This window comes from Anopheles gambiae, chromosome 3 (genome assembly GCF_943734735.2).
Source record: "Anopheles gambiae chromosome 3, idAnoGambNW_F1_1, whole genome shotgun sequence".
In the NCBI taxonomy this organism is placed as follows: domain Eukaryota; kingdom Metazoa; phylum Arthropoda; class Insecta; order Diptera; family Culicidae; genus Anopheles; species Anopheles gambiae.
Genome location: NC_064602.1, coordinates 25196387 through 25221991, shown reverse-complemented (window position 1 = coordinate 25221991; position 25605 = coordinate 25196387). Strand labels below are relative to the sequence as shown.

Here is a 25605-nt window from a genome sequence, read left to right as displayed (position 1 = left end):
AAATGTCAAAAGTTCGGAGATTGTTTAAGAGGGTGAGGTGTTTCACCTTTATCATGTGTTCGTTTTTTTAAATATCATTTGAGTTTTTAGGGAAACCTTAACGTTTCCAGGGGTTTAAGTAATTTTTTGTGGTCGCCTTCAATACATAACTCTATTATTAGGTTTCTAATGAAACTCAAAACAAGACTTGCACTAATTTAGGAGACATTATAAAGCTCAACTTTTGTCTTTTAAAACAAAACAACTAGGAAACAAAAACGAATCGATGTTTAAATATTACAACAATTTGCATTCATCGTTGCAACCAGCAAATATATTACAGATTTTTGTATTTAATTAAAATGATAATAACAAACCTGATGTATATTGGGTTACCTCAAGAGGGAAGTATTATTAGAAGCAATTTCTAGAATTATTTCAATGAAAAATGGTATTATTTTAGCAACATAACTTCTTTGTTCTTTTGTATAATTATTTATACGAAACTTTTTATCAAAATATATAACAATTTATGTTAAATGTGTTTTTGATCAATTTTTCAAAAGTTAAATTGATATCATTGTCTGTTTCACAATGTATCTATTTTCTATATTATGTACTGCACAGCGGCTACACACGCGCACACAAATGCTGTAAGACACTCCCAGCTTTTCGGCCGAACAAGAAACACACAAAAACCACAACCTCTCTGTGTGGCGCGAACGCTTTGTTTACGATCTGTAAACGTCGATCGATCGATTGGCAAACTCGGCGGCTGCTCAAAACCATCTCCGCTCGCCTGCTCCGATTGCTCTGGTTTGAGGTTTTTCCAATACTTCCGGCGATTATCATCCGAAACAAGGGGGCCGATTGTAGAAAACCCGATTCACACTGACCCAGGCGCGGTTCGGTCTGGGAAAAAGGGCGGTTTGCAACTCTTTTCCAACCATCCTCCATTCCTGCCCAACCTTTATCACCCCAAAACCTTACCAATAATGATGTGTGAGCTCACCAGCCTTGTTCCCGCACGGCTCGCGTTTTCCACCCGGTTTGAAGATTCCACATTCGATTGAGCTTGAATTAGCCGCTTTGAGTTCGGACTCACCCACCGGCCACCCACTTCCGGCACAATATTGCATTAAGCGGGGATTGTATCCAATTTTATTTATAACCTCACCTCGCTCTTGGCTCGAGTAGATTGAATGATATGTGAGTATGTGTGTCTGTGTGCCCTACCCTTCACATGTGTGGCGTACATTTTCCAAGGTGTGGTGTTCGCTGGCTTTGTCCCATTTTCTGACACTCGCAGTGGGTCGATTATTCGATGGTCAATTCGGTACCCGCTGCCCTGCTACCGGGTGTGCTGCTTATCGGACACTAGCGTTTATGTGAGCGTTAAATGTGGGTCAGTGTCATGGACGTTGTGAATCACATAGATGTTGAAGCGATTTTCGAAAAATAAGACACGAGTAGTTGCTTTTTGGAGAAACCTGGATTTAGATAAACGAACGTTATTCAACGTGCAAGGGGGGACTGTTCTGTGAAATGGTAAAAGCATTGGAAGCAAAAATGAATTTTTGAAATTTCACCTGAGAGTTATGGATCATCGATTCACCACATCGCTTCAACACAGTTATCCAGAATTGTTTTATCAATCTATTCCGAATTCCAAATATCTTTTATGTTATCAGATGTACGTACTATGATTTCTGAGGAAGATTTTGTGACATTCGAACATCAAATGACAAAGTTTCTTTATAATGTTGTCACTATGTCACTAGACATTTCACGCTTTCTAAGGCGATTTGAATCCCTGAAAAATTCCTGGGTGAATTCTTGTACTTGAATCTTGAATTCATTTTGGAGAGATAAGAAGTTCAACGATACTAAAACAGTCATGTTGATGTTTAACAGAAACCTCAAATTCCTGTGATTATTAACAGGTGAACGTGATGACTTCATTCTCTGCTCGTTTGTACGAAGAATTAATGGGCATATGGAGTTACTCAAAATTCAGCATTAGACCGTGACATCATTCTTCATGAACGACAGAGTCTCCCAGTAACAATTCCTCATAAGATCTTATTACACAATATGATTGCTTAATAGTAGAGCAATACATATTCTGGGTATATTTCTCGCAAGCTTGTATCATTATCGTTACCAAAAAACAAATCCATTTCCCACTTCTCCTACCATATAAGTCACACTGCCGTGCTGCTCTTGCTTTCCAAAAACATGCGAAGAAACAGGTTCTTGCATAAAAGTGCATTTCATTTCACGGCCTATCTTTTCTCCCGTGCGCGTTCGTTGATTTATGATCGTGTCCATTTTTCGCCCTGTTACCACCAGCAGCGCACCGGAACCATTTGTGCCATCTCCCGGTTCGCGGATCCCCCATGGTTACATGCACAAACGGTTTAATTTATTGCCTGCTGAAGAAGCTGCACACCAACCCGTCCAGAAAAAAAACCTCCTCGAAGCCACGGCTTCAACGACTGCTCCCGGAGTCCACCGCAGGGGAGTTTTTGCTTTTTCGCTCTCAAGCTAACCGTGCGCCTCCATTAAACTGTTCATCGTTCACCGCTCAACGGGTTACTTCGGTGTCGAGCGACTCCCAAAACGGAAGGAAAAACCCGTGCTAACGTACATTCCGAACCGCCAGCCTGCCGCCACTTGTCACGCGCACCAGCCGCACTGGCCGCGTGTGTCAACGTGTTTTATTTACCCAACAAAATCGGGACGAACCCATTTTCGGGCGTCCCCGTTTCGCTTTTTTGTCGCTGTTGTTATTCTGTGTTTCAACGGAACGGCAGGAAAAAGGTCCTGATCGCTGCGGGTGTTCCTGCCGGATGTGTGTATGCGGTCCGGTGTTGCTGGTACCGGGCGGTGTGGCATCCCGCCGTGTAAATGTCACACCCGTCCGAGTGCGTAATAATGTTTTATGTACTGTCATTCTCGAAAACACCGCAGCGCGTGCTGTGTTTGTCTGAGCTGACTTTTCCTACTGTGTGTTTGTTGTGTGTGTGTCTGTGTCGTGTGGCTGGTTTTCAGCGGGGAAAAGCCAGGCAGTCACAAAACAGGGATCCAGCTTTTCTGTCGCGGAAAGGGAACGGGGTATGGTAGATGATAGCTATTTATTGCACATGTGCACACTCCAAAGTTGTTCGGCTTTTGGTACAAAAAAACGAACCCCCCGAGCGGAGGAAAAAGGCAATAAAATTAACAAACGGCCCTTCCGGGCAATGACACATTGGACTAGGGATGAGGGAACAAGGGACGCGATCGAAACAAGGATCCTCGCGTACGAGCGTTCACACCTTCCATTTGTAACGCTCAATGTCAGCGTGAAGGATCATATTTCACCGAAGGATGATCAACCCTCAAGAACCACTCGTTGTACACAGACATACACACACACTCTTCATAACTTGTGTGGAGTTAGTTTAAACGAATTAAGCGTAATTTAATAGCTCGATTTTGTACCGCTTTCGAAACATTCAGCCACAGAGCCCATCCCGCCGCTGGCGGAGCGATAAATATTACGTTTTATTGCGTTATAAGTGATAAAACAAATAAATTTGCCATTTGTGTGTGTGTGTGTGTGTTTTCCCCCCAACCACCGGGTAACATCAGCACGCGGCCGCATCAAGCTGCAGTGCCTCGGTTAAGTGCTCAGTTCGATTTCGATGGAATCAATTTAATTGTTTTGTTTTATTTTTTCACACAATAAACCCCGCTTCATAGAAACCCCTTTTTGTGCGATTGGCTCGATGGGATAATTGTCCTTTTGAACGTCCAAAAGTGAACACTCAGAGTACTACGGATGACCGTACCGAAAAGTTGTAAAGTTTAATCGGTTAATTTCATCGCAACGGAATGATTACGCTATAAAATAACGCTATTTTTGCGAGCGCAATTCCCGTTCGATCGACATAGATGCAAACAGCAAGCCGGCTGCTTTATAGATGAAAGCACATTCGCACAGGAACAAACTGCTTGCTTAACGGCAATACAAGCAATTCCGAGAACTAAAGCGATCTACAAGAAACTGGGGAAACTTTCCCTCATATTACACCCCACAAATTGCATCCCTTTTGCTTCGGAGCTTCTTCGAGAGTGCCGTAAAAGTGATTGGACGACTTCCTGGAAACGCAGCATAAAGTGCAGTACGATGCAATTTTTGCTGCTCGATATGCAACTTTACCATTTTGAAGATGCCTTGCAATATCGTAAAAGCTTCTCCTGCGACTTATGAAGTTATGGCAATCAGGCAAGAAGACTTGTAAGCGTTGTAGTTACTTTTGCCAGCACCACTCCACCAAAGCAACTTGCCACAATTACACCTGGATATGGTCCCTGCCGTACACTCTCCATTAGTGGCTGTGTAATGTTTTGAGCGTTTTAAATATTGCCCTTTTCCCCGATGGCAATCATCATCATCCAATTATTCGCATTAGCCACGCTGGGGGCCTGACGATGACCGTTTGCCGTGGCCTATCGCGCGTGGTTCGTGGTTCCGGTGCGTTCCTAATTAAAAACAAATTACGAGGATGGTCTGTTCTAGGCGGGATGGTTCCCTGATCCGAACGTTCCCGAAGGACTTGCTGGTGGCTGCAATCGAAAGTGCATTGCTGACCTGACCTCATCCAGGGTGCAGGCTCGCTGGCCTGTAATCGAAACAGTCACGACAAGGCATGGAATGCGCTTGCCCCGTTCACTCCAATTTTCCGGCGACGGAAGAACGGAAGAACGTTTCCATGCCGTATGTTTATAATAAAATCATCTGCATAAATAATGAGCTCGGAAGTGGGCACCACACCACTATTAGCACCTAACGCATTGAGGGAATTGATGGAAAACGGAGCCCGAAGAAGATGGAGAAGGTGGAGGTTGTTATTTTGTCATTTCCCTACCATCGCTAGCAGAACAGCCATTTTCGCCGAAACGGAAGCCTCCGGAGTGCCTCCCTCCTCGATAGCACTCAAGTGACTACCCTCTTGTAATCACCGATCATAATCTTACCACCCCCCAGCACAGCCTTGCGTAATGGGCCAGAAGGCTCCACAAATGGATGATCATGAAAGTTTGATAAGATCCAAACAAATTAAGTCACCCTTTTGCCGCATTTCCAGTGACCAGCACGTCCTGACCAAACTGCACCAGACCTCAAGCAGTCCTGGGGAAGTCGGTCGGTCGGCGCGAAGTGTGATGGAGTTGACTTGCCTGGAGCCCAGGGGCTCTAATTGGGATTATAGGGCTGTGATGGCGGTGGACGTTTGCCTTTGCCAGGCAAGATTCCAGACGCACTCAAGGCATACACTCGTCCGACGTCTTACAAATTGCACAATCACATCTTTCCGCACCGGATTACTGACTCACAGAATCCTCCCCGACTTCTGTGCAAATGGTTTTCTTCATTTACGGAACCAACTTGCCCTCGGGAAACGTTTGTGTCATTCAAAAGGATTAACTTGTTTTGAATCTCCTTTGGCAACGATTCAAAACAAACACACACAATCTTGCTCACTCGTACTGTTACGACGGCGAACGGATCTGTGGGCCACGCGAAGGATGCGGCCTTGTTAGTCAAACCCGCTCGGGTAACAGCGATCTTCTCAACCGTTCGACACCAGTAATCAACCTTCCCGCTAGTTGCTCTCTCAAGTAATTTGAGGAGCCTATGCCGCAGAAGGGGGTGAAGAGGGATGAGAGATTTCTTTCGTGATCCGAATATGCAAAATTAAAAAAGGCGAAGTTTCTTAGAGTTGCAAACTCCGAATGCTTTGTTTATTAAAAGTTCGGCCCCTTTTATACCCCCGGAAGCCCATACATTTTTAGGGTGTTAGTGTATCCTTTCCGAGGATAATTAGCACATAAGTGTACGTACGCGTGAGTGCCGCATGTTAGTCTTTGTGACGCATTTTTATTCCGCTTTTACACGTAGCGTACCCGGTTTCTAGATTAAGGTGATCGCGCACCACGCGAATTTACAATTTGACACGTCCGTTACGAATTTAATAATCGCGAACGTAACACGTACATTTGTTGCCGATTGTAGCCGGGCTGGTTCGGCCCCGGACACTGCACGCGACCACTCCACAAGAACGTTTTGCCGGATTTGGTGTGCAGTTGTCCTCCGCTCACGAAAGGAACGTCTCCCAGCGGACGTGCTAATGGAGGGCTATTCCATTTTCACGCTGCTTTTTGTCACCCGGTCCTGGGCCCGGGCCTGGTGCATCGCACTTGACAGCCACACAGGCACACGCTTGCTTTCGCTCTCTTGAGGCGTAAAGATCCGTACCGAAAGATTGTAATTAAATTAGCGGAGCGTGCCAAACGCTGGCGACTCTGCCTTCAAGCAGACTCCCACCGCAGTCCCACGGCAGTCGATAATCGATCCACATTAATCACTCACGAGACGAAACTCACCATACACACATGCACACACTCGGCGGGAGTTGTAGTAGTAGGGGGCAACCTTGGCCTGCCACGCGTCAGCTGGAAGCGCGCTGAATCGCCCTCAACCCCAGGGAGAGGGCGTAGCAAGGCGTGCGCATCACCGGACGCGTGGCGCAGATTTTCGACCCATTTGTTCCCCCTTTGCGTTTACGGTTTCCCAACGTGACGTCAGCTGGTACACGTTCTTTGGAACTGAGCGTGTTTGTGTGCTGTGCGTGCCCAGAAACGTAATGGTCGCATTAAACTGGCTCGTAGGGGCAGCCCTGGAAAGTGGTTATTTTTCGGTCATTCGGCAACGTATGGCACCCGCAATCTTCACACCCGCGATCGGTAATGGGGACTTGGCAAATTATAGGGCTTGTGTGTGTGTGTGTGTGTGTTGTCGCTTTCAAGAAAGCATCTCCCAAATCATCGAATGTTGATCATCGAAGCCGGTACACAAACACTCTCCAGAATCTATTATCTGCAGTCACGTGCGGGCATAATCACTGGGTTGACAAATGCGCTATTATCAATAAGCCGGGGAGGATTAAGTCATGTTTGTAATGTTTCTATTTCTGTGTACAACAAACATTATTGTTTGTATATGAAACCCCCTCGTAATCTAGGCTTTTTTGTGTTGCGTTTTCCTTTCAAATAAATAAATAACTTTATCAGAGATGTGAACATTGGTTTGACTTGGTACCTCTCCAGTAACAATCTTTCCTCCCAAAAAACAAGGACATGTGTCAAAATACGCTTTCACAAAGCTTCAATCGATGCAACATGCTGCGTACGTTTTGACAACGTGTTTTTCTTTCGAACAACATCTTTTTGACATCTCATCAATAGACTCCTCCACATGCTTTGATCTTCCATGTCAGCGTGTGTCACTGTAGGGCCCGGTATCACTCACTGGTGAGGTTTTTGGGCAAATAAACCCTGCAAAACAAAACACAACCAATCCAACGCCAACTGGCAAACTTTGTTCAATTGCACCTCTGTACACCGGGACAGATGTGTGTGTGTGGCCGGGCCCCTGCGATCTGGATCGTTACCGAAGCGCACCATTGTGCTTGCGCAACCGGCATTCCCCGCATTCATGAGCGTTGATGTGTACGCGGGCGGCAGCCCTTCTTTGCTCTCCCAACCAGTAGCAGCACCCGGTGGGGGGGGGGGACACCGACAGGGCCGTCCAAATGAACGACTTTTTAATTTTACGATTTTCCATTCATTTTCCGCACACAATAGAACTGATGCACACACACAGATACATACAAATACACACATACCAAATGCTGTACCTAACATGTGCTCTATTCCATCCGCGCCCGTGTGCACCGTCCGCGCGCTGTATGTCTTTGGAGGTTCTTTTGTTTGGCGGAACAAAAACGCCTTTGTCACCGGGACTGCACTCAGACACACACATTCACAAAAGCGAACCCAAAGCTAGCAAAAGCGATAGGGAACGGTTTGTAGGACTGCTGTGTGCTGTGTCAGCATTGTCCAAGCCGGTCACAACAACGAGGGACGGACACCATACCTCGTGTGTAACAAATGCCTAGATTAGTGCTGACTTTCTTGCAAGAGTGTGCTCTTCACAGTTGAACACTGAAGGAGACAACTCCAATCCCACCCTGGTTCTTGATGGGTGAGGAATGAATGCCGTCTCGAGGAGCCTCACCATCGAGAAGGATCGATAAAGAACCTGGCCCGGTATCATGGACACTCCCAGGGGATCTTCCAAGCACGGTGTGTGTGCTGTGTGCCACGGAAGTATGAAAAATTATCAAAACTAATTCAATATAATCTGCCCGAGGGAAAACCACTCTGGAATGGGGTAGTCTGAGCGCTGGGCCACCTTCAGTGTGTGTGTGTCGGGGTCTTCGGGGAATCAAACCGTCCTCCACATGACGTCCTGACGGTACTCAGCCACGGGCTCAGCACGCGACCTGCAGCCCACGGTCGATTCCGCTTGCTGATTGCACTGGCTAGGGGTTCTAGGGCAAGTCTAGCAACGTGACGCGGTTTCATGTTTCCTTCCTAGCCGCACCGGGAACGAACACACACCCGCGAGCGGCAGATTTTGATCGTCACAGTATTCAATTACGACGGGCAATATCGGGCTCGGTGGTCACCGTGGAAAAGGACAAGCGTAGGGTCGGAGATTTGCGACAGTAATTATAGTCGTAAGCAGCAGCCAAAGGGCTTCATGTGGAGTCTGTGGGATCGATTGAAATCTAATCGCACTGGCGCGCACTGGTGGATGAGAAACGTATTGAAGTTCTCACGATGTTCGTCCGTCCCTGCAGCTAGAGAGGGGGACACTTTTACCCAGAACGTTACAATCCTTTGTCCCAATTGGATGGTGCAGCTTAATTTCACCATAATCGTATAAAATCGTTTGCGACAATGGACTTCGGTGGAAAACTGTCCAAGGATTCTCCGCCGTTATGCCGGTTCTTGAGTGGTTTCCAGCATCTGTACGGCTTAAATGTACCATGAACCATGGCTGGTCTCTGGAGCAGAGTTAACGATGTCAGCAACCGCTACTCAGCAAACAGAGCGAGCTGGTGCAGCAGTTTGGTCCTGTTAAATAAATGGGATGAATATTCATCTGGTTCCTCTTGTCCTTATAGCACAAAACTCATCACACAGCTTCGTTACAGTGCCGAAGGCGCCCAAAATGGCCTGTTAAAGTCTAGAATCAATAAAAAACCTACGCGAAGCCCATAAATATAAATAAACAATTTTATTGTTTCGCTCTGGTTTCTGCAGTAAAAATTTATATGATTAATTTAATTATCATCCCGTGGCCCTCTCGGCCTTTTTCAAGCGGATGTGTGTTTGTTTTCCAAACCCCGGTTACAGAGATTCGCGAGCTGAGGGTTTCCCCCTTTTACGGTTGCCACAGCCACCAAGGGATACGCACGGGGTGGCTTCCTCGAGCACGCTAGTTGGCTTCCTGCGGGGTTTGTTTGCGTTCGCAAGCAGATCCGGCAATCTGTTGCGATACGCTCTCTGGCTGGGTTTTACCCGCCACCGAGATCGAGATGTCAAAGTTAGTTTGGCCGAAGTTTGTCCGCCCCTTTAGCGAGGGGAAAGCCCGCTGTCGAGCTGCGCCGAGATCGCTCGAGGAGTCATTTCTATGCTAAAACAAACATATTTGTCCCTCGCTCCGGCCTTCGTCACCCCGCTCTGGGACCATTTGTTGCCACGGTTGTCACCGAACCCTCTCCGCTCCCTTGCAGCATCCGTAAACGCTTTCTCTCCTGCTTGTTAGGGAACTGCTTGTTAGCCAAAACAAGGGGAAAACATCCTGCAACGGGTAGGGCGAAAGAACGCTCAACCAACCCCGGTCCCTCGTGCTGCTGATTCCTCGGGACACTTCGTCGAGAGTTTTGGTACCGGTATCCGGAGTGCGTGTTAACTTTGCTACGGTTTTCGTCGGTGGTTGGTGGTCGGCAGTGGTCTGGGTTTTTCCTAGAGGAAACAGCAAATTATACGCCGTTTAGCAGTCTTCCTGCAGATTGGGTTTCCTGGCACTGGGTCCGCATCATACCCGGGGGTGAACCGAGGGGAAAATTATCGACCAGAAATGCGTCGGTGGTTTGAGCGGGGGTTAACTGTGCTGGCCGGATTCCGTGGTAAAGCCTCACTCACTCACTCACGTGGCTTCATATCTCGGGAGAGATAATTTATGTTGCGCGGTATAAGCACACACTTCGCTTCGCTTTTCCCCGAGCAAACAGTACCGCTCTCGGGTCTATTTGAACAGGACGAAACCGAAAGGAAGCTTGTTTCTATCCGATCGTCCCCTTTTTTGCTTCGTTTTCGCTGCCTATACAAGTGGAGGGAAAATATTTCCACAGCTCAGAAACACGGAAAGGACATCGAAATTGCTGAAGGTAAAATTATGTTCGAGAGTTTATTTGTAATCCTGCGCGCTCAGCGGTGGATCAAAACGGCACGGATATTTGATTAGCAGAGAATCGAAGGGAGATAAAGAATCGCTTGAAACGGGATGGGTCGATTGTAACAAGCCAAGCGTCACCAATTAGCCCGCGAACGGGCGAGTTGGGCTTATGAAGATATCCTTTGGGGATGCTAATGTGTTTGAATGTTGTTATCTGCTGTTGCAGCAGTATGTTTCTTTGACCTTTCTTGATGTTTTCATGTACCAATTTTGTACTTAAGTTTTAAGTAAGCCTTTTTGTCTCTCCAGAATTGAATTTTATCCAGAATTTCACTTTTTGCTACTTACATCTTGTTTTATCCGATTTGATATGCAATATCTTCTACTTCCAAGTACTCCTCAATCTCAGACACATTTTATTCTTCGAATTTTTCCAGCTTCAATATTTACAGCAAAATGTGCATTAAACAGCAGTAGCCTACAGTTATCTACCCTTTTGTCGGTCAATTATTGTCCAAACAATCATCAAAACCACGTAAACCTAACCGACACCCTCCAGAGTGCCGATCCTTGACCGTGTCCCGGGCGAAATCAAATCGAGCCCTCAAATCACGGCCAGCAAACGGTGCCTTTCACTGCCTCTTTCGCACATAAATTAATTAATTAGCTTTGATATAATGTCTCTCTCGGTCTCTTTCTAGCTCCCTCTCTCTCTCTCTCTCTATCTTGTCTCGTTTGTGCACCGGGGCATTTTCAGTGGCGGTATTTTCGGTACCATCTTTGCCTCTTGACCTCCATTGCCCAAAACACGAAGTAGCTAAAAGTAAACCTGTCTGATGTTTGCGTTGATCCTACTTCAATCTTCCCGGCAAGCTTACCACTCCTCCTTTCCCTCCCCTCATTCCCAACAACATCAGAAATAAGCTCTGAAAAATCCAAATCTTCCCACCAGACCGGATGGTACCGGGCGTCTCCAGCAGCAACAGAAGGGCCTGCAGGGCTTATCATACGGTCTGACAGTACGGCTACCTTTAAAACAAAACCATCTCCTCCTCGCGCACACAACTTCACACTGTGGCCTGGCTGCTTCTTGGCATACACACAAAAACACTCGTTAAGCACTGCTAAAATATTCAACAGAATTGCTCTGTATAAATATTAAATGTTGCAACATTTGCTACCGAACCGCTACCGTTCGCATCGTCCGCACGACGAGTGCCTTTGTGCCAAGCGTTTGTTGCGGGTAGTAAGCAACAATCTTGAAACGGGCCGGCAGAAGCATGGTGCGCCAAGCATGGTGGTTATGGGGCGATGAAAGGCACGCCCGTACAGACCACGGCCGGCTGCTTCACTCCACGGGCACAAAGGCACCGGGGAAAGGATAACAATGGAAATGGGTTCCACCATTTGCTTTTACGACCACCGCCTGGCGTGAAGTGAAATCCGGAAAATGTGGCCACGTGACGGCTGTTTTGCCCGTCACATTACACACCTGACCCAACCTTTGCTCTCTTTCGGTACGTTTCCGCGCTAGCATGTCTATTGTGTGTAGGTGGGTGTGGGAGTGCTCGGCTTTTTTCCGTGTGCTTCACCATTTCCGTGGGATGAAAGATGAAAGCGCGAACCCATCTTAATCTCATTTCATCAACACCGAAACCTTGCTAAGGGCGGCCACATGGTTCTTCTCCACCCACGGACCCCAGGATCTGTCTAGCAAATCGTATTAAAACGCGCGGGCTGTACACGAGCTGCTGCTGATGCTGCTCCAAAATCCAGACTTTTGCCCTTCTGTCATGCCACGACCCCTTCTGAAGCGCAGGATTCACTTCAACCACTCTCTGTGTATCAGGTGAAACAATGCTTGCTACCTCGCGGCCCCGCCGAGGGTCTGCCCGGGGGAAGCTACATTATGTCATCGTACTTTTTTACGAGTTTGCTGCCTCATCTTTATCGTCATTTTCGGTTTCGGTAGCTGTTGGCAAAAGGGCCCTGTTTCTGATAAGCAGCATGAGCACAATGCTTGCGCGAGAGTTCAGGTCGAACAACTTAAATGGGGAGTAGCAAAAGTCGCGTAGCACTTGGAGAAGGAGTGAATGGCGTGGATGTTACAGAAAATGGCTTTTGTTTGCCAACTTTGCCACCGCCGATCCCAGGTGAACTCGCAGGAAGATGTGGTGGAAAGTGTGTACATCAGAGCCCCTACCTGAGAATGACACCGCACTCGGTAGACATTAGTGGAGTAAATTAAATAAATGAAAAGCTTGCAAACGTTCCGAGGATGGAGGATGACCACAGCTTGGGTGTCAGGTTCTTTTCCACCAAACTCTTGATGGTGCTCTCAAAAAGGGACACACAGGTTTTGGTGTGGATCGAGCACTTTTGTCCCTCCGCTTCTACGATTACTTATAACCAAAAGTGCAAAGAGGAAAAGAAGCTACAAAAAAGTCACAAAAGTTCACCCCGTTCGTGGTCATTATGAGTTGACCTCTTTTAATCGGTTGGGATATAAAGAGTGAATTTATGACAGTGTACGTTGTACGCTTATGTTGGCCAAGACTTCTGTGTGTCCACTACGAGATCAGGACAGTAAAAACTTTATCGCAGAGATGGGCGATAGCGAGCTCGAGGACTTATTAAACATAACGAGCAGAAGCATAAAGTGACCGTTCATCCTAATTATTGTCCCGCGTATTTGGCGGTTAAGCATCCCCAGACCATTACTCGCGGAATTGCTTTGATGGCATTTCATTACTTAGCGCGAGTGCATTGCGCTTTGCGTCACTTTTGTTACGGTTTAAGTGATTTTCGGTTCGGAGGTACTTTTACAACGGATTAATGAAAAGCATTGCATGATTTCCCAAACGACACGCAGCGAAGACACACAGCATCTACGGTTGTTCTTTGATCGTTCAAACAAATAGCAACACAATGTGACGAGCTACAAGGTACGCAACTTTAGTTGCAATGGATTTTTTTATTGATCTTTTCAAATCCACATCGCAACTGTCAAAGGATATGGAAACTTCTCCAGCGATATATTCGTCCCGCAAGGCCTCCCCTCTAGGGCATGACGAAACGAAAGCCGAGAAATTATTGATGTTCCTAGCTGCCACAAAGTGGTTCGAATCTACCTCCCCCAAACCACCATAGCAAGCTCCCCAAGGTTTGATCCCCAGGGAGAGCACCGAGCATCCTCCAACGATGGCGGACGATTTATATTTTTTCTTCTGCTATATGTACTCTGCTTTGTGAGCTGCTGGTTAGTTCTGTCGCAAAAAACTCCAGGGAGGGGAAAAGCACAAAATGGTCACCAACAAAGACATCAAAGACGAATCGAAACATGAAAGGACGCGCGCACCATCGAGAATAATTCTGCCGCCGTTGTTCGTTCGGGTTCGTTGTCTACTCCAAAGGGAGCCTTCGTACACAGCCTCGTACCAGTCGCATAGTCAACGGCTCCAGAGCGTTCTTTTCCACCGTTCTACCATTTAGAGCAGCTCATAGCTCATAAATACGTGCCCCGGGTGCTGGTTGCTGGCAACGTGAAATAATCCACAGCGTTAGATCCTTCCTATTGTATGCCGCCACACGAATCCTCCTCCACAGCACGGCGTCTCGACAAATCGGCCATCGCAAACCGGAGAGGATTGGAAATGGTTCATGTTTTGCCATGTTGTGTGTTTAGCATCCACACAACGCAAACGTACCGCCTCTACGATTCCAGCCCTCGTTTTGTGTGTATGGGCGCCAGGCTAAAAAAAGGTTCTCCCAACTCCCACACGCACTCACGGGAATGCGAACGAACGATGAAAAAATGTGTATTTCAAATGAACTCCCCTCTGGGTCGTACCGGAATACGGAATACTTACACTTCAAAACGGTCCTTTACGGCTACGGGTTCTCTCTGCTGCATGTTGCGACTTCATCGCTTCCCCCCTCCGCTCCAAACCTTCCAAACACTGCCAATCGAATGGAACCGAACCGTACACCAATCCTTGAGGAAACCCCGAGTAAATACTTGGCTGACTTTCCCTTGCCCGCTCTAAAAAAGCAGGGAAACCGTTGTGTTAGTGGCGTTGGAAGTTGGAGCTAATGGAAGCGATAAGGTGGATAGTAGTGGATGAGCGCAGAAGCAGCCATGGTGGATCGCATTCCGGGTTCCGGCTTCGATACGGTACGGTACGAAGGATCTTTTATGAAAAGTGGAAGCAGCAGGACTAGCTGGAATTGGGTGGCAGGGTGACGTCAAAGTAGGGAGAAAGAATCCATAAAATACGAATGAATAGCTTCGAATGTTTCGCATTCAAATGCGTTTACTGTGGGGAAGAGTAAAGACAGAGGTTGCGAACAGAGAAAGGAACCTGCCGTACGGACTGGAGAGATACGCTCCCAAAGGAACAAAGAGACTTTTGAAAAGCGGATAGAATATTGATATATTTTAAACTGTGTGTGTCTGTCCACGCGTATGTATGTTTGTTTTGATAAATCTTTTCATAAAATAACCGGAGAAGCTTATTAAACGTTGTGATTACGGTGCAGTAAAAAGGACCTTTGAAAATATTGATAAGACGTAGACGAAGTTGATTTCAATTGCAACTCTCTGTCTCGCTTACAACATTAAGAATACATAAACAGAAACCTTCAACTTGGAAGCCTTCTTAAGATCTGCTTTTCATTTTTACTTTTGCCAACATTCTCCACCAAAAGCCCCACACTATTCTAGCTTCTGTCATTTAGCCCCACGCTCGCGTACAACCATAAAAATCCTCACTCATCTTATCGATCTGCTTCTGCTGTCCCTACCCTTATACAGCGACCAATCCACCACAACGGCCACAAAACAATCCCCTCGGAAATAGACCCTGTTTCCCGAGAAAAAAAATCCCAACCTTGTGCCTTGTCGCCCTATGCAGCTCCCGACTGAAGACTGTATAAAGTTTTATCCCTTGACATCCTGTGTCACTTGTCTCTCCCGCCTCGGACCACATTATCACCGCAGCAAGTAGAAGAGCTGCTGCTGGTCCGAGCGAGTGGCAGCAGAAAATGGTACAGAAATTATACCGAAATAAAATTGAAATAAAAATTCATTGCTACACTTTACGGCCTGTCCCAGGGAAGCTATTAGAAGACGCACCTACCTCGCACGCCGACGGTTGAAAAGTGCGGCAGTCAGGAAGATATCGTACAATACGAGATCGCACGAGAACAGTCCTTTGCTGCGATGACTGTGCCCTCTGTAACGCCCGCTAACGTTGGGGAGTTTTGCCAATCAATGTAGCTGATTTTATTTGCACCATTTGCTTTGTCAGTTCTATCTACGGTTCCGATGGTCCTGGTCGAACCGGATTGTCTTGTTGGGCCGTCCCTCGACAAGCGCGCTCCAAATCGTAACGCCCGAACCGCCGGGTGTCAAACGGAACATGAACTAAAACTACTAACATACTCGGGTGGCTGTCGATGAACCAATCTTGCTCGATGTGGCTGTACGCTTCAAGTAGTGTAAGTGAAATTAATGGGGCGTTTGTAGTGCTCTTTTTTTTGTTGGTCCTTTTTACCTTCCTATTGAATCAGCGAAAATGTCACCGTATAGTCGGTGGCATCGTGTCTCTCTCACTGTTGGAGCATTCGCTTTAACAAACGCATTCGAGCACTGAATTAGACTATCAGTTTTCATAAATTTCTGCACACTAATGAAAACACATTTCGACAAGGGAAAAATCCAATGGTTGGAAGTTTCAATGTAGCCAGACATTACATGCACCACCACCACCACTACCACCACTATTACTTCCCCTCGGGGAGTAATTGGTATGAGACTTTTGACTTCCATTCCCCGCTGGTGCTTGCTTCCTGGGAACTCTGATCTAATTATTGACGCATTAGATCCCCTTCACTCAGAGCGAGTGTCGGTGTAGAAGATTGCTGAGCACCGGGCTGAACTAGATATCTGTACGAAAGTTAAGATAGCTTTATTGGATTATTTCATTACGCCGGGGTTGTTCCTTCCGATCCGACAGCTTTTGGCACCGAAACCAGAGCGAACGGCAAACAAGAAGGAAGCTGTGTGCGTGTGTTTTTATCCAGCTGGCAAAGGGCGTGCGACGGTAATCAGAATAAATGACACCGTTTAGCGCACAGAAGTCGCACGCTCTGGAGGAAAAATAATGAGGAGCAAGAATCTGGTGAATAATTGATTTTTATCGCTGGACCAACACATCGCAGCAGCAACAATCACAGGCACTGTTCGGGTTTCGTGAGTGGATTTATTTGTTTGCCAACATTCCGGGGACACTGTTGGCTCTAGAATGTGACAGCAAAGGCTTGCAAATGAATGGTGACGTTTTATTTTTACGGAATTGTTTAAAAAAACAAGTGTCAACCTGCTCGGTAAATGCGGTGCAACCTTGCAATCGTGGCAAATGAATTTGAAACTGATCCAACACAGCAATTACAGTGTATCACTGTCAACCGGGACGGATTGCTCGACCCTGTAAGTGTCTACAAAATATTTAACATCAATTAAACAGATGAGCCTAATAGCCTTCAGCTCTTGCTCTCTCTCTCTCTCTCTCTCTCTCTCTCTCTCTCTCTCTCTTTCTCTTTAGCTTTCCCTTCTTTTTGCATACATCAATCGCTTTACACCTTGTACGCGCCGGAGGTTTCCCTCGACTCTTTTTTGACGACACAAAACAGTGCGACATACGTTGTTAATGTAATTGACTTTTCCGGCGAGGTGGAAGCGTGCCCCTTCGCACCATAGAATAACAAACCAACCGGTGTTGTTCGGGGTGGGATGGAGAAAAAAAAAATCTCAACAGAAAATCGGAACACAAAAAAAGTCACTCTTCCGATCTAGTGAAGGGAACGAACCAGGGAAAAAAACACAGCCATCCTCTCACCCATCTTCCAATAAAACGACAAATGCACGCCCCTCGAGACCAACAAATCTGTCATCGTTGCGGCAATGATCGGTACATCCTTTCAAGCATTTGCAATAAATTTTCAAATGAATAAATTCCCGCTCATCCAACCTGCCTGCCTGTGTCAGCAAGCTGCAGCGAGCGAGGATTACCGAGGCGAGGGTTTTCTGAGGTTTGAATAGAGCTCAGAAGACTCCCTTTTTGCAAGGGGTGTTTTTGGTCGTCCTGATCACTACTACTGTGACCTTACGCTCCGAGTACCAGCGGAATAAAATTCATCCGACCCCGAAATCACTTGCCATGGTTCTGGTTTCGCGATTGCTGTTGAGCTGTGTGTTGAACCGGCTCACTCTCTCTCTCTCTTCTCTCGACCCCTCGGTGAACGAACCCCTACACTACCCAAAACTGCTTCCAACTGGTCGTATAAATGTCAATAAGGTATTTAAGGATCAGTTCCTCTTGGACGCTTTTGCCGTTCGTCGCCTGTTTTTCCCCTTGCGTGCTTTTGCTTCCATCGGATAACGGATGGCAACAATTTTGAAGAGCGCTCACAAAACAGGATCAATCGCAATGCACTGCACGGCACGGGTCGCTCTCGGCACTTAACCACGCGGCGACGTGGAGTTTAACCCGGCCCGGGATAATAATGTGACTCGCACGTTCCGAAATGTGGCGAGTTGCGAACATGGTGATGATGAAACTAGGCACCCCGGGCGCTCGGTCGGTAGTTTGGGTGCTAAAATCCGAACGTTCGGCTGACAGATGGTCAGAGAAAGAGACACGATTTAAGTGGAACAGATTTCACCAATCCATCCCCGGGTCTGGGTGGTACTGGTGACGATGGTTGATACTGATCCCGGCTGCTGTCCCGCAAATTCTAAATGGATCGATTAGCAGAATGAATGATGCAGTCGTACGGTGCTTTCGGACACAATTGACACATTTCCTGCCCGATCGGCCGATGATCGTCTGGTGCAGCCACTGCCACCATCGGGATGCACCTGTCACGGGTGAGTGAGGCGAATGGGTGACATTAATCAGCGCTGAGTGAAGTTTGGTAGCTCAGGCCTAACGCAAATCCCTTCCCTCTCTTTCGGGCAATAAACCTTGCCGGCTTACCCGCATAAATTGCTTACCCTTGCTAAACGCTACTCCTACACAGACACTGGTCGACAGGTTTTATTTTATCCTCAATCTTCTCCCTCTTCCTCGTCCCATCCTTGCTCCCTTTTCTATCGGCAATCCGGGTGACAAATGCTGTAAATGGGCGATAATCACTTAAAAGCCTAGCACCGGAGCTGGTTTTATTACATCCTTCAACGACCGTGACAACACATCCCGGGTAAATGCTGCCGGGCAAGTACATTACGAATATTTACCCGAACCCGATGCTCGGCCCCGGTTACCCATTCCCGTGCTACATTAACTCCGATAAATGCGTGGTGATAAATGTTTTGCCCAAAAGTTTTCGCAAAATCTGGACCAACTTTCCTTCCCTTCTTCGTATGGGGTGGTGGAGAAGGTTTGAAGCGGGGCTCTCTTCATCTCTTTCACTATTTGGGTTTAGCATTGAGACGTGACACAACGCGCTAAAGTACGCAACCAATTGAAATTGCAACGCTAGCACTCGGAAATGCAGTCGGTTGGTAAAAGCAATTTCTTTGCAGAGAAACTTTCACCACCCTTTTCCCTTATTTTCCCGGCTAGACGGCGCATTGCCCGGGACACTGGATACTCTAAATCTAAGTGAGATGAATAAATTAGACACTTATAATAACTATTATAGTCTCCGGTGCCGTTTCGTATATCCTCGGCGGTGGAAACGATTTAAACGAGCAGCAGCAGAGTGGTGCCAAAGAAAATCGCCGAACAATCCGTACAAGTGTGGTGCTACGGGAAAGCGAGAGCGAGACCTCCCCATTGCGAGACGATACTTTTCCAAATGGTAATAATATAAAATTGAATAATAGTACACACTCACACACAGACACTTCGTTTCGTCTGGAGCTCAACGCGAACCGTCGAGTGTTGGATTAGCAGTATAACAAATCGATTCCGTTGGCAGCGCTGCACTGGGAGGGTTAGGGCCCCCGTAGGTTGGTAGGTCATTAGAGATTTAAGAGTCTTGGGTGCAGCTCTTTTAGCTGTGTGTGTAGACTTATGTGTGAAAATAAAGCAGCTTAGACGCAAAATGGGGTTTACCCCTCAGAGCGGAGAAAATGAATGGGCTAATCCTTTTCCTTGGAAGCCCCACACATGCACACACGTTGAAACTTAAAGTCCATGTTTGGTCCATGGACCATGCGCTGCTTAGTGGTGCAAGGGGGCGCATCGCTTTGGAAAGTATTGGTTGTCACGATAATGATAATTGTCGGTAAGAGTGGATTAGAGAAATTAGTTGACGGTGACAGTTTAGTTTTAGTGTTTAGCGTTTTGAAGTGCTAGAAATATACATGCCGAAAGGTCCTTATTTTCTCATTCTTTTATTTGATCGTTTGCCTCAAGTGGGTTTGGGTAGTTGGGAGACTTAGTTCATTTCAGATTTAAGCCCGAAACTTTGACATATTATTTAGTTGTAAAATTTAAATTTCAGTTCATTTTTATCATTTTGTAGCAAAGATTCTAAAGAAATCTCCATTTGAAAATATAAATACTTTAAATGAGTTGGCTGAACTGAGTTTTATTAAATATGGGATTCAGAAAATATAAAAAGACAAAAATGAACTACAAATCCTTTATATCCTTTAATCATTTTCATATTCAATATTCTTCAGCTCATAAAATCAAGCCCTTTAGTTGTATCTTCTTTCCACTGCATTTCCCGGAAAACGTCAATCTAATCTTGCCTTTAAAATGGGGAACGCATTTTCATCGTTACGCTCGTAAAGCTTAGCTCATTTTCCCATTTTTTCCATCCCTTAAGCACAGAGCGAAAGCTTTCCTACAATGCATTGTAGCAGGGAGCAAAATCTAATCCACTTCTCGTACCTTTTGCGAGCAAAGCAAAGCTGCCCGCAAAATAGACGCGCAGCTACCAACTTCCTAGAATGCCATCGAACCGTTCGTTACCCGTCAGACTCATGCTTTTCCAGCGCTTCAACTTCCAATTCCCCGACGGAAAAGGTTGCGTTTTGCCCCCTCCTCCCGATACGTCATTACAACCTGCCCGTCCGAAGCGTGGTGCTCGTCACTTGATAGATGAGAAAAAAGCCCACCGCCACCGCTGATTTATGAACCGCGCCAGGCGCGTACGCAGCTCCGGTACGCTATTAAAGTCTCATTTAAAGCTTCACTCTTCACTATACGCCTCATACAAAAAAAGCAAGCCATGACTTTAATCCTGCACAGGGAACGGGAAAAGTGGCAACATCACAGTCTGATCCGGGTGCCTTCCCCACGGTCACCTTTTCTCCTGATGACTCCTAAAGAAGCCCACAGATCGGCAGGGAATGGGAACGAACGACGAACCAAATGTGGGAGCTATTTTGTATCCAACTTGCAGTACAGTTTGCTTCGTTCCCGTGTCGAAATAAAAGCCGATGGATTCGTCGACGTCGTCTTCGGTCGCCATTTCACAGGGAGTTCATAGACGAAAGAAGTGGGTAATGGCACTTCATATCTTGGAGCAATGTTTTCCCGCATACTCCGCCTATCCGCCGGGCTGAACGGGCCACAAAGAAGCATACCGAAGCAGGCGATGATTAATATCAGTACAAGCCGCGAAAAGAGCGCCCTCCAGTCGCTCCAAAATGGCTCCGCAGGGGTTACTTTAGCAAACGCCTGGCTTTTGGGGGAGGAAGCGATAGGACGACGGGTGTCTAAATTTATGCCAAGGATAATATATCACGATGGAGCCTTTTACGCCGAACGGATTCATCATAGACGAGAGAGTGTGCGTAAGAGAGGGAGAGAGTGAGAGAGATGGAGGGAGAGACCTTGCAAGAGAATTCGACTTGGAAGCATTCGGCGGTAAAGCGAAGGGTTTGTTTTATTTATTCCCGATAATATGGCTGAGATATGATTTATCTTAAAATTATATGTTTGCGCAATGTTTATTCAATCTCAACACGTCTTTCGCACCTGTTCTGTTTGCGCAATATACCAACCAAACCAGAGGCGCTTGAAATTGAGTGCCCCTGACCAACCCCTAAACAACGCGCACTTACAACCACATGCACGCCAATCGTTTCTAATAGCGATAAACACGCCCACTATTTTGCGTCTCGCACGAGAGAGAGAGCGAGAGAGCGAACGAGCGCGCGCATGCAATGGTGAAAAGAAAAGCCCGTGCGGGAAAACCGCATCAGTGCGAACGGGACGGCGCACATCCGGAAAGAGCGAGACACACGTCCGGCTATGTTCAAACCGTTTTATGTGCTATGTTTTATGAAGCGTTTGGCTCGTTTCCGAACGTGATCTCGACCGAGGAGGATGCATTTCGCGCGTGCTGCTGCTCCCGTCTGACTGTCGAGCGGGTTTGGGAAAAAATATTTTACCGAAATTTGCAAACACCACACCGTCACGTTAAGCATCATCAGGTGTGGCTTTAATCACCAGGCGTGTGTGTGTGTGTGCGTGTGTTTGGAGTTGTGATTTGCGTGAGTTTTGTGGCCGTTTTAATAATAAACCACACCGTGCTGTAAGTGTTTAATGTGTGTAAAATGCCAAACCACTTTTCGTGACAGCGAAGTGACAGAATTCGGTCGAGACGTTGGTGCTACTACGTGAATATTTAACGTCCGGAACCCGGATACATGTGCCACTCCTATGCGGACAGGCGTTTTTTCCCTGTTTTTGATCCCGCACCGTTTCGCCAAGCTAATCGCGTGTGCCATCGAGCTTTCCGTTTTTTGCCCCCTCAACCGGAAAGGATAATGTGTAACGTGTGATGATGATACTCCGTTTTTCTCCTGCCATACCGTCGCTTTTGCTCGCTGAAATCGACACAAAAATCGATTATAAGAAATGATACATCACGCTAGATAATGTGTGGAAAAGCGATTAGATCGTGTGTAGCGTTTCAGTGCAGATAAATGACTCCTAAAAAGGATGCCTTTTTATGTCGATGTCCTGTGCCAGTGATAGCGCAAACGGAACGGATCGTTAGCGCAAGCCAAGAGTGAGTGCATTTGCGTGCGTGCGTGTTAAATATTCTCAAACAGCGCCAAAGAAAAGGGAAGCACACAGCGAAATGGAAATGTTAAAGCTGATGATGAACACCGGCGACTACTTGTGCGGATTGGGCAATGGTGTCAATAATAACAATAATAACATTAACAATAACAACAACAACAATGTGGAGGATATCAAAAAGGATCAGCAGCGGGCCCGCAGTCCGGATTATCGCGTACCACCGATTAATCTCGACGAATTACCCGAGGTTTTGCTCTGTAAGTGTGTGTGTGTTTGAGCGTGAATGTTAATATGAAAACTACGGAGGAATTTTAATGAGGATCCCTACCCGAACAACAAAAAAAAACAACAAGCACGATAGCATTTTGAATGGCACCCCGAAATTAAGGAAGCTTTTCATCGCAGTTGGATGGGAAAATGTGTTCCCTTTTGTATTTATCCTGTGCTATTAATTTTCACCATTTTAATGGGCACCTTCGAAAGACTCTGTTTACTCATTAAAGCATTCATTTATGGTGAATGGCAACGGTTGTATTTATGAATCATGGTCACATTCATCAATGATTTTGACTGAAATAAGGCTGATAAGATACACTGAAATGGCATATCAACTCAACATAAGACAAATAATGTGATAAAATGCGTTATATTTCTTCAATATGATGTTATCGTAGATTCTCAGAAACAATTTGAAACGAATGTTGATGAAACACGTGTTTTGAATTTTAAAGGAAACAACTACATTGATGTTTTATGCATGCTAAAGAAAACTACGTTGAAGCATATGTTTGTTGTACTAAAATAAAGTGCAATACCAGAGTCTTTTGCGGGAAAGATAGTTTATCGGCTATTATTATAACATAATTTAGGTATAACATTAATTTAAGATCGATGTCATCTCCGAATGTATGTTTTCTAATTGACACTTTTGAATAAGCTAAAAACATTGTTTTTCTCTTATATACTCCTAGCGATTAGTGTCTATTCTTTTTTTGAAAGTTGTACCCACGAGTGCTTTTTAATCAAACATTCAACCAATTAATGAACATTTAGCTATAGTGAATGCCGAATTGAAAAGGTTCATCCATACAATTCTATCCGCAGTTTAGAGACCTTACGCTAACAGCAGTAATTTAAAAAGTCTAATAACTCTTTTGTTTTTTTGCGCAAATATTGTACTTCAATGTTCAGGTAAAATTTGGAATAATGTGCCCATTTCATGGCTGATAGAAGGAATTGTTTTGCAACCCTTTATACATTGAAGTGTTACTGCAATTGATTCTAAGTAATAGAGTTGTAGCCTTCCTTGCTGAATAAAAAATAAAGATTGTATGTTATGAAAACTCATTAGGTAATAATCCGTGTTTTTACTGTTTTTTTTAGATAATAAATTTAAAATTTGAATCGACATTTATTTCTGGCTCAGAAGTCCTTTTTTCATATTAATACACTTTTCACGAGTCAATGCTCTAGAAACATGAGCAATTGCATAACTTCAGGGGTTTATGTCGCATAAATTGCATACTTTTGGGAGTAATTATTTTAAATTTCAATCCAGCCCTGACATGGCTATCGCCTTAAAAGAATATGGCATCGTACCTTCATTAGGCATTTGTATAATGAAAGTGATTAATTTCCAACTGAAACGCTCAATTTTTAAGGCTTGTAGGGACCTCTGGATACAAATAAAACCGTTCAATAGATAATAAACTATAAACAAAGAATCCAACCACTCTTTAAAGTTATATCACATAGAATTATAGCAGAGAAAACGATCATAATAGCATCATGTACTTATCAATACCAATGTTCTGCATTCACCATGCATTCTATAAAATAATTTTCTTCACTAACTGTCATCGTTAAATACCCAACTAACTTGCAAACATCTTCATTTTTTTGCAGCTACCATTCCCAAATGTGGCGGCTGTCACGAGCTCATCCTGGACCGGTTCATCCTCAAGGTGTCCGACCGGACGTGGCACGCCAAATGTCTCCAGTGCAGCGAGTGTCGGGTGCAGCTGAACGAAAAGTGTTTCGCCCGCAACGGTCAGCTGTTCTGCAAGGACGATTTCTTCAAGTAAGTATTTAAAGTAGTGGCGCGAACAGGGCGTGCTGGTCCATTCTGTGCCAACAAGCGTTTCCACGCGATCAAGCGGATTGTTTATGTGTTAATCTATGTTTTCGTGTGCCCTCTGCCTTACCCCCTGCTTCCCTGCTGGTCCGACAGGCGCTACGGGACAAAGTGTGCCGCTTGTGATCTCGGCATACCGCCAACGCAGGTGGTCCGACGGGCGCAGGACAACGTGTACCATCTGCAGTGCTTCATGTGCTCGATGTGCTCGCGGCAGCTAAACACGGGCGATGAGTTTTACCTGATGGAGGACTGCAAGCTGATCTGCAAACCGGACTACGAGGCAGCGAAAGCTAAAGGTGAGTTGTTTGTGGTGACAGTTAGTTCCGTTGAGAACGTCATTTTTTATGTCACCGTTCTTCCATCGACAGGTCTCTATCTTTCCGATGGTTCACTGGACGGGGAGTCGTCGAACAAGCGACCACGAACCACCATCACTGCCAAGCAGCTGGAGACGTTAAAGAGCGCCTACAACAGCAGTCCCAAGCCGGCACGCCACGTTCGGGAACAGCTCTCCCAGGATACGGGGCTCGATATGCGTGTGGTGCAGGTTTGGTTTCAGAATAGGTAAGCGTTCAAGCTGTTATCCCCTACACAAGTGAAGTGAAGTCCTGTAACGGTTGAACTTATCCACTCCTGACAGACGAGCGAAAGAAAAGCGATTGAAGAAGGATGCGGGTCGCACTCGCTGGAGTCAGTACTTCCGGTCGATGAAGGGAACCTCCTCGCCCAACCGTGTCGACAAGCTGCTCGACAAGGATGAGCTAAAGATTGATCTCGACAGTTTCAGTCATCACGGTAAGTGTGGTTAGAAGTTTGGAAATCCCGAAGCTGTCCTGCTAACACCCAATCTGTCTTCTTGTAGACCTCAGTAATGATAGCTACAGTACGTCCAACATGGGCCTGGAGGACGGTGCCTCGCCGCACAGTGCCCGAGGGTCCTACATCCACGGCAACGGCAGCCCCCCGCCGTACCTTTCCAGCCACTCGCCTCCGCCCATGGGAGCCGGTCACCCGTACGGTTCCTACCCGGACAATATAGTCTACACGCCACTAGGTGAGTAAGTATGTCCAATGTGCCA

At 46.1% G+C, this 25605-nt stretch overlaps 1 protein-coding gene across 2 annotated transcripts in view; it reads left to right on the top strand.

Moving 5' to 3' along the window:
- The window catches only part of LOC1280042 (LIM/homeobox protein Lhx3), a 42303-nt gene that overhangs the window by 15134 nt on the left and 1564 nt on the right, over window positions 1-25605 (top strand). The window contains exons 1-6 of one of the 2 annotated variants that reach the window (XM_319836.4): window positions 21639-22646; window positions 24295-24469; window positions 24620-24822; window positions 24895-25090; window positions 25167-25321; window positions 25389-25580. In XM_319836.4, the coding sequence (XP_319836.4) occupies window positions 22448-22646; window positions 24295-24469; window positions 24620-24822; window positions 24895-25090; window positions 25167-25321; window positions 25389-25580 (1120 nt within the window). In that variant the 5' untranslated portion in view covers window positions 21639-22447. Of the gene's footprint in view, window positions 1-21638; window positions 22647-24294; window positions 24470-24619; window positions 24823-24894; window positions 25091-25166; window positions 25322-25388; window positions 25581-25605 lie in introns of those variants that run through there. The other variant, XM_061656494.1, reaches the window with a different exon arrangement.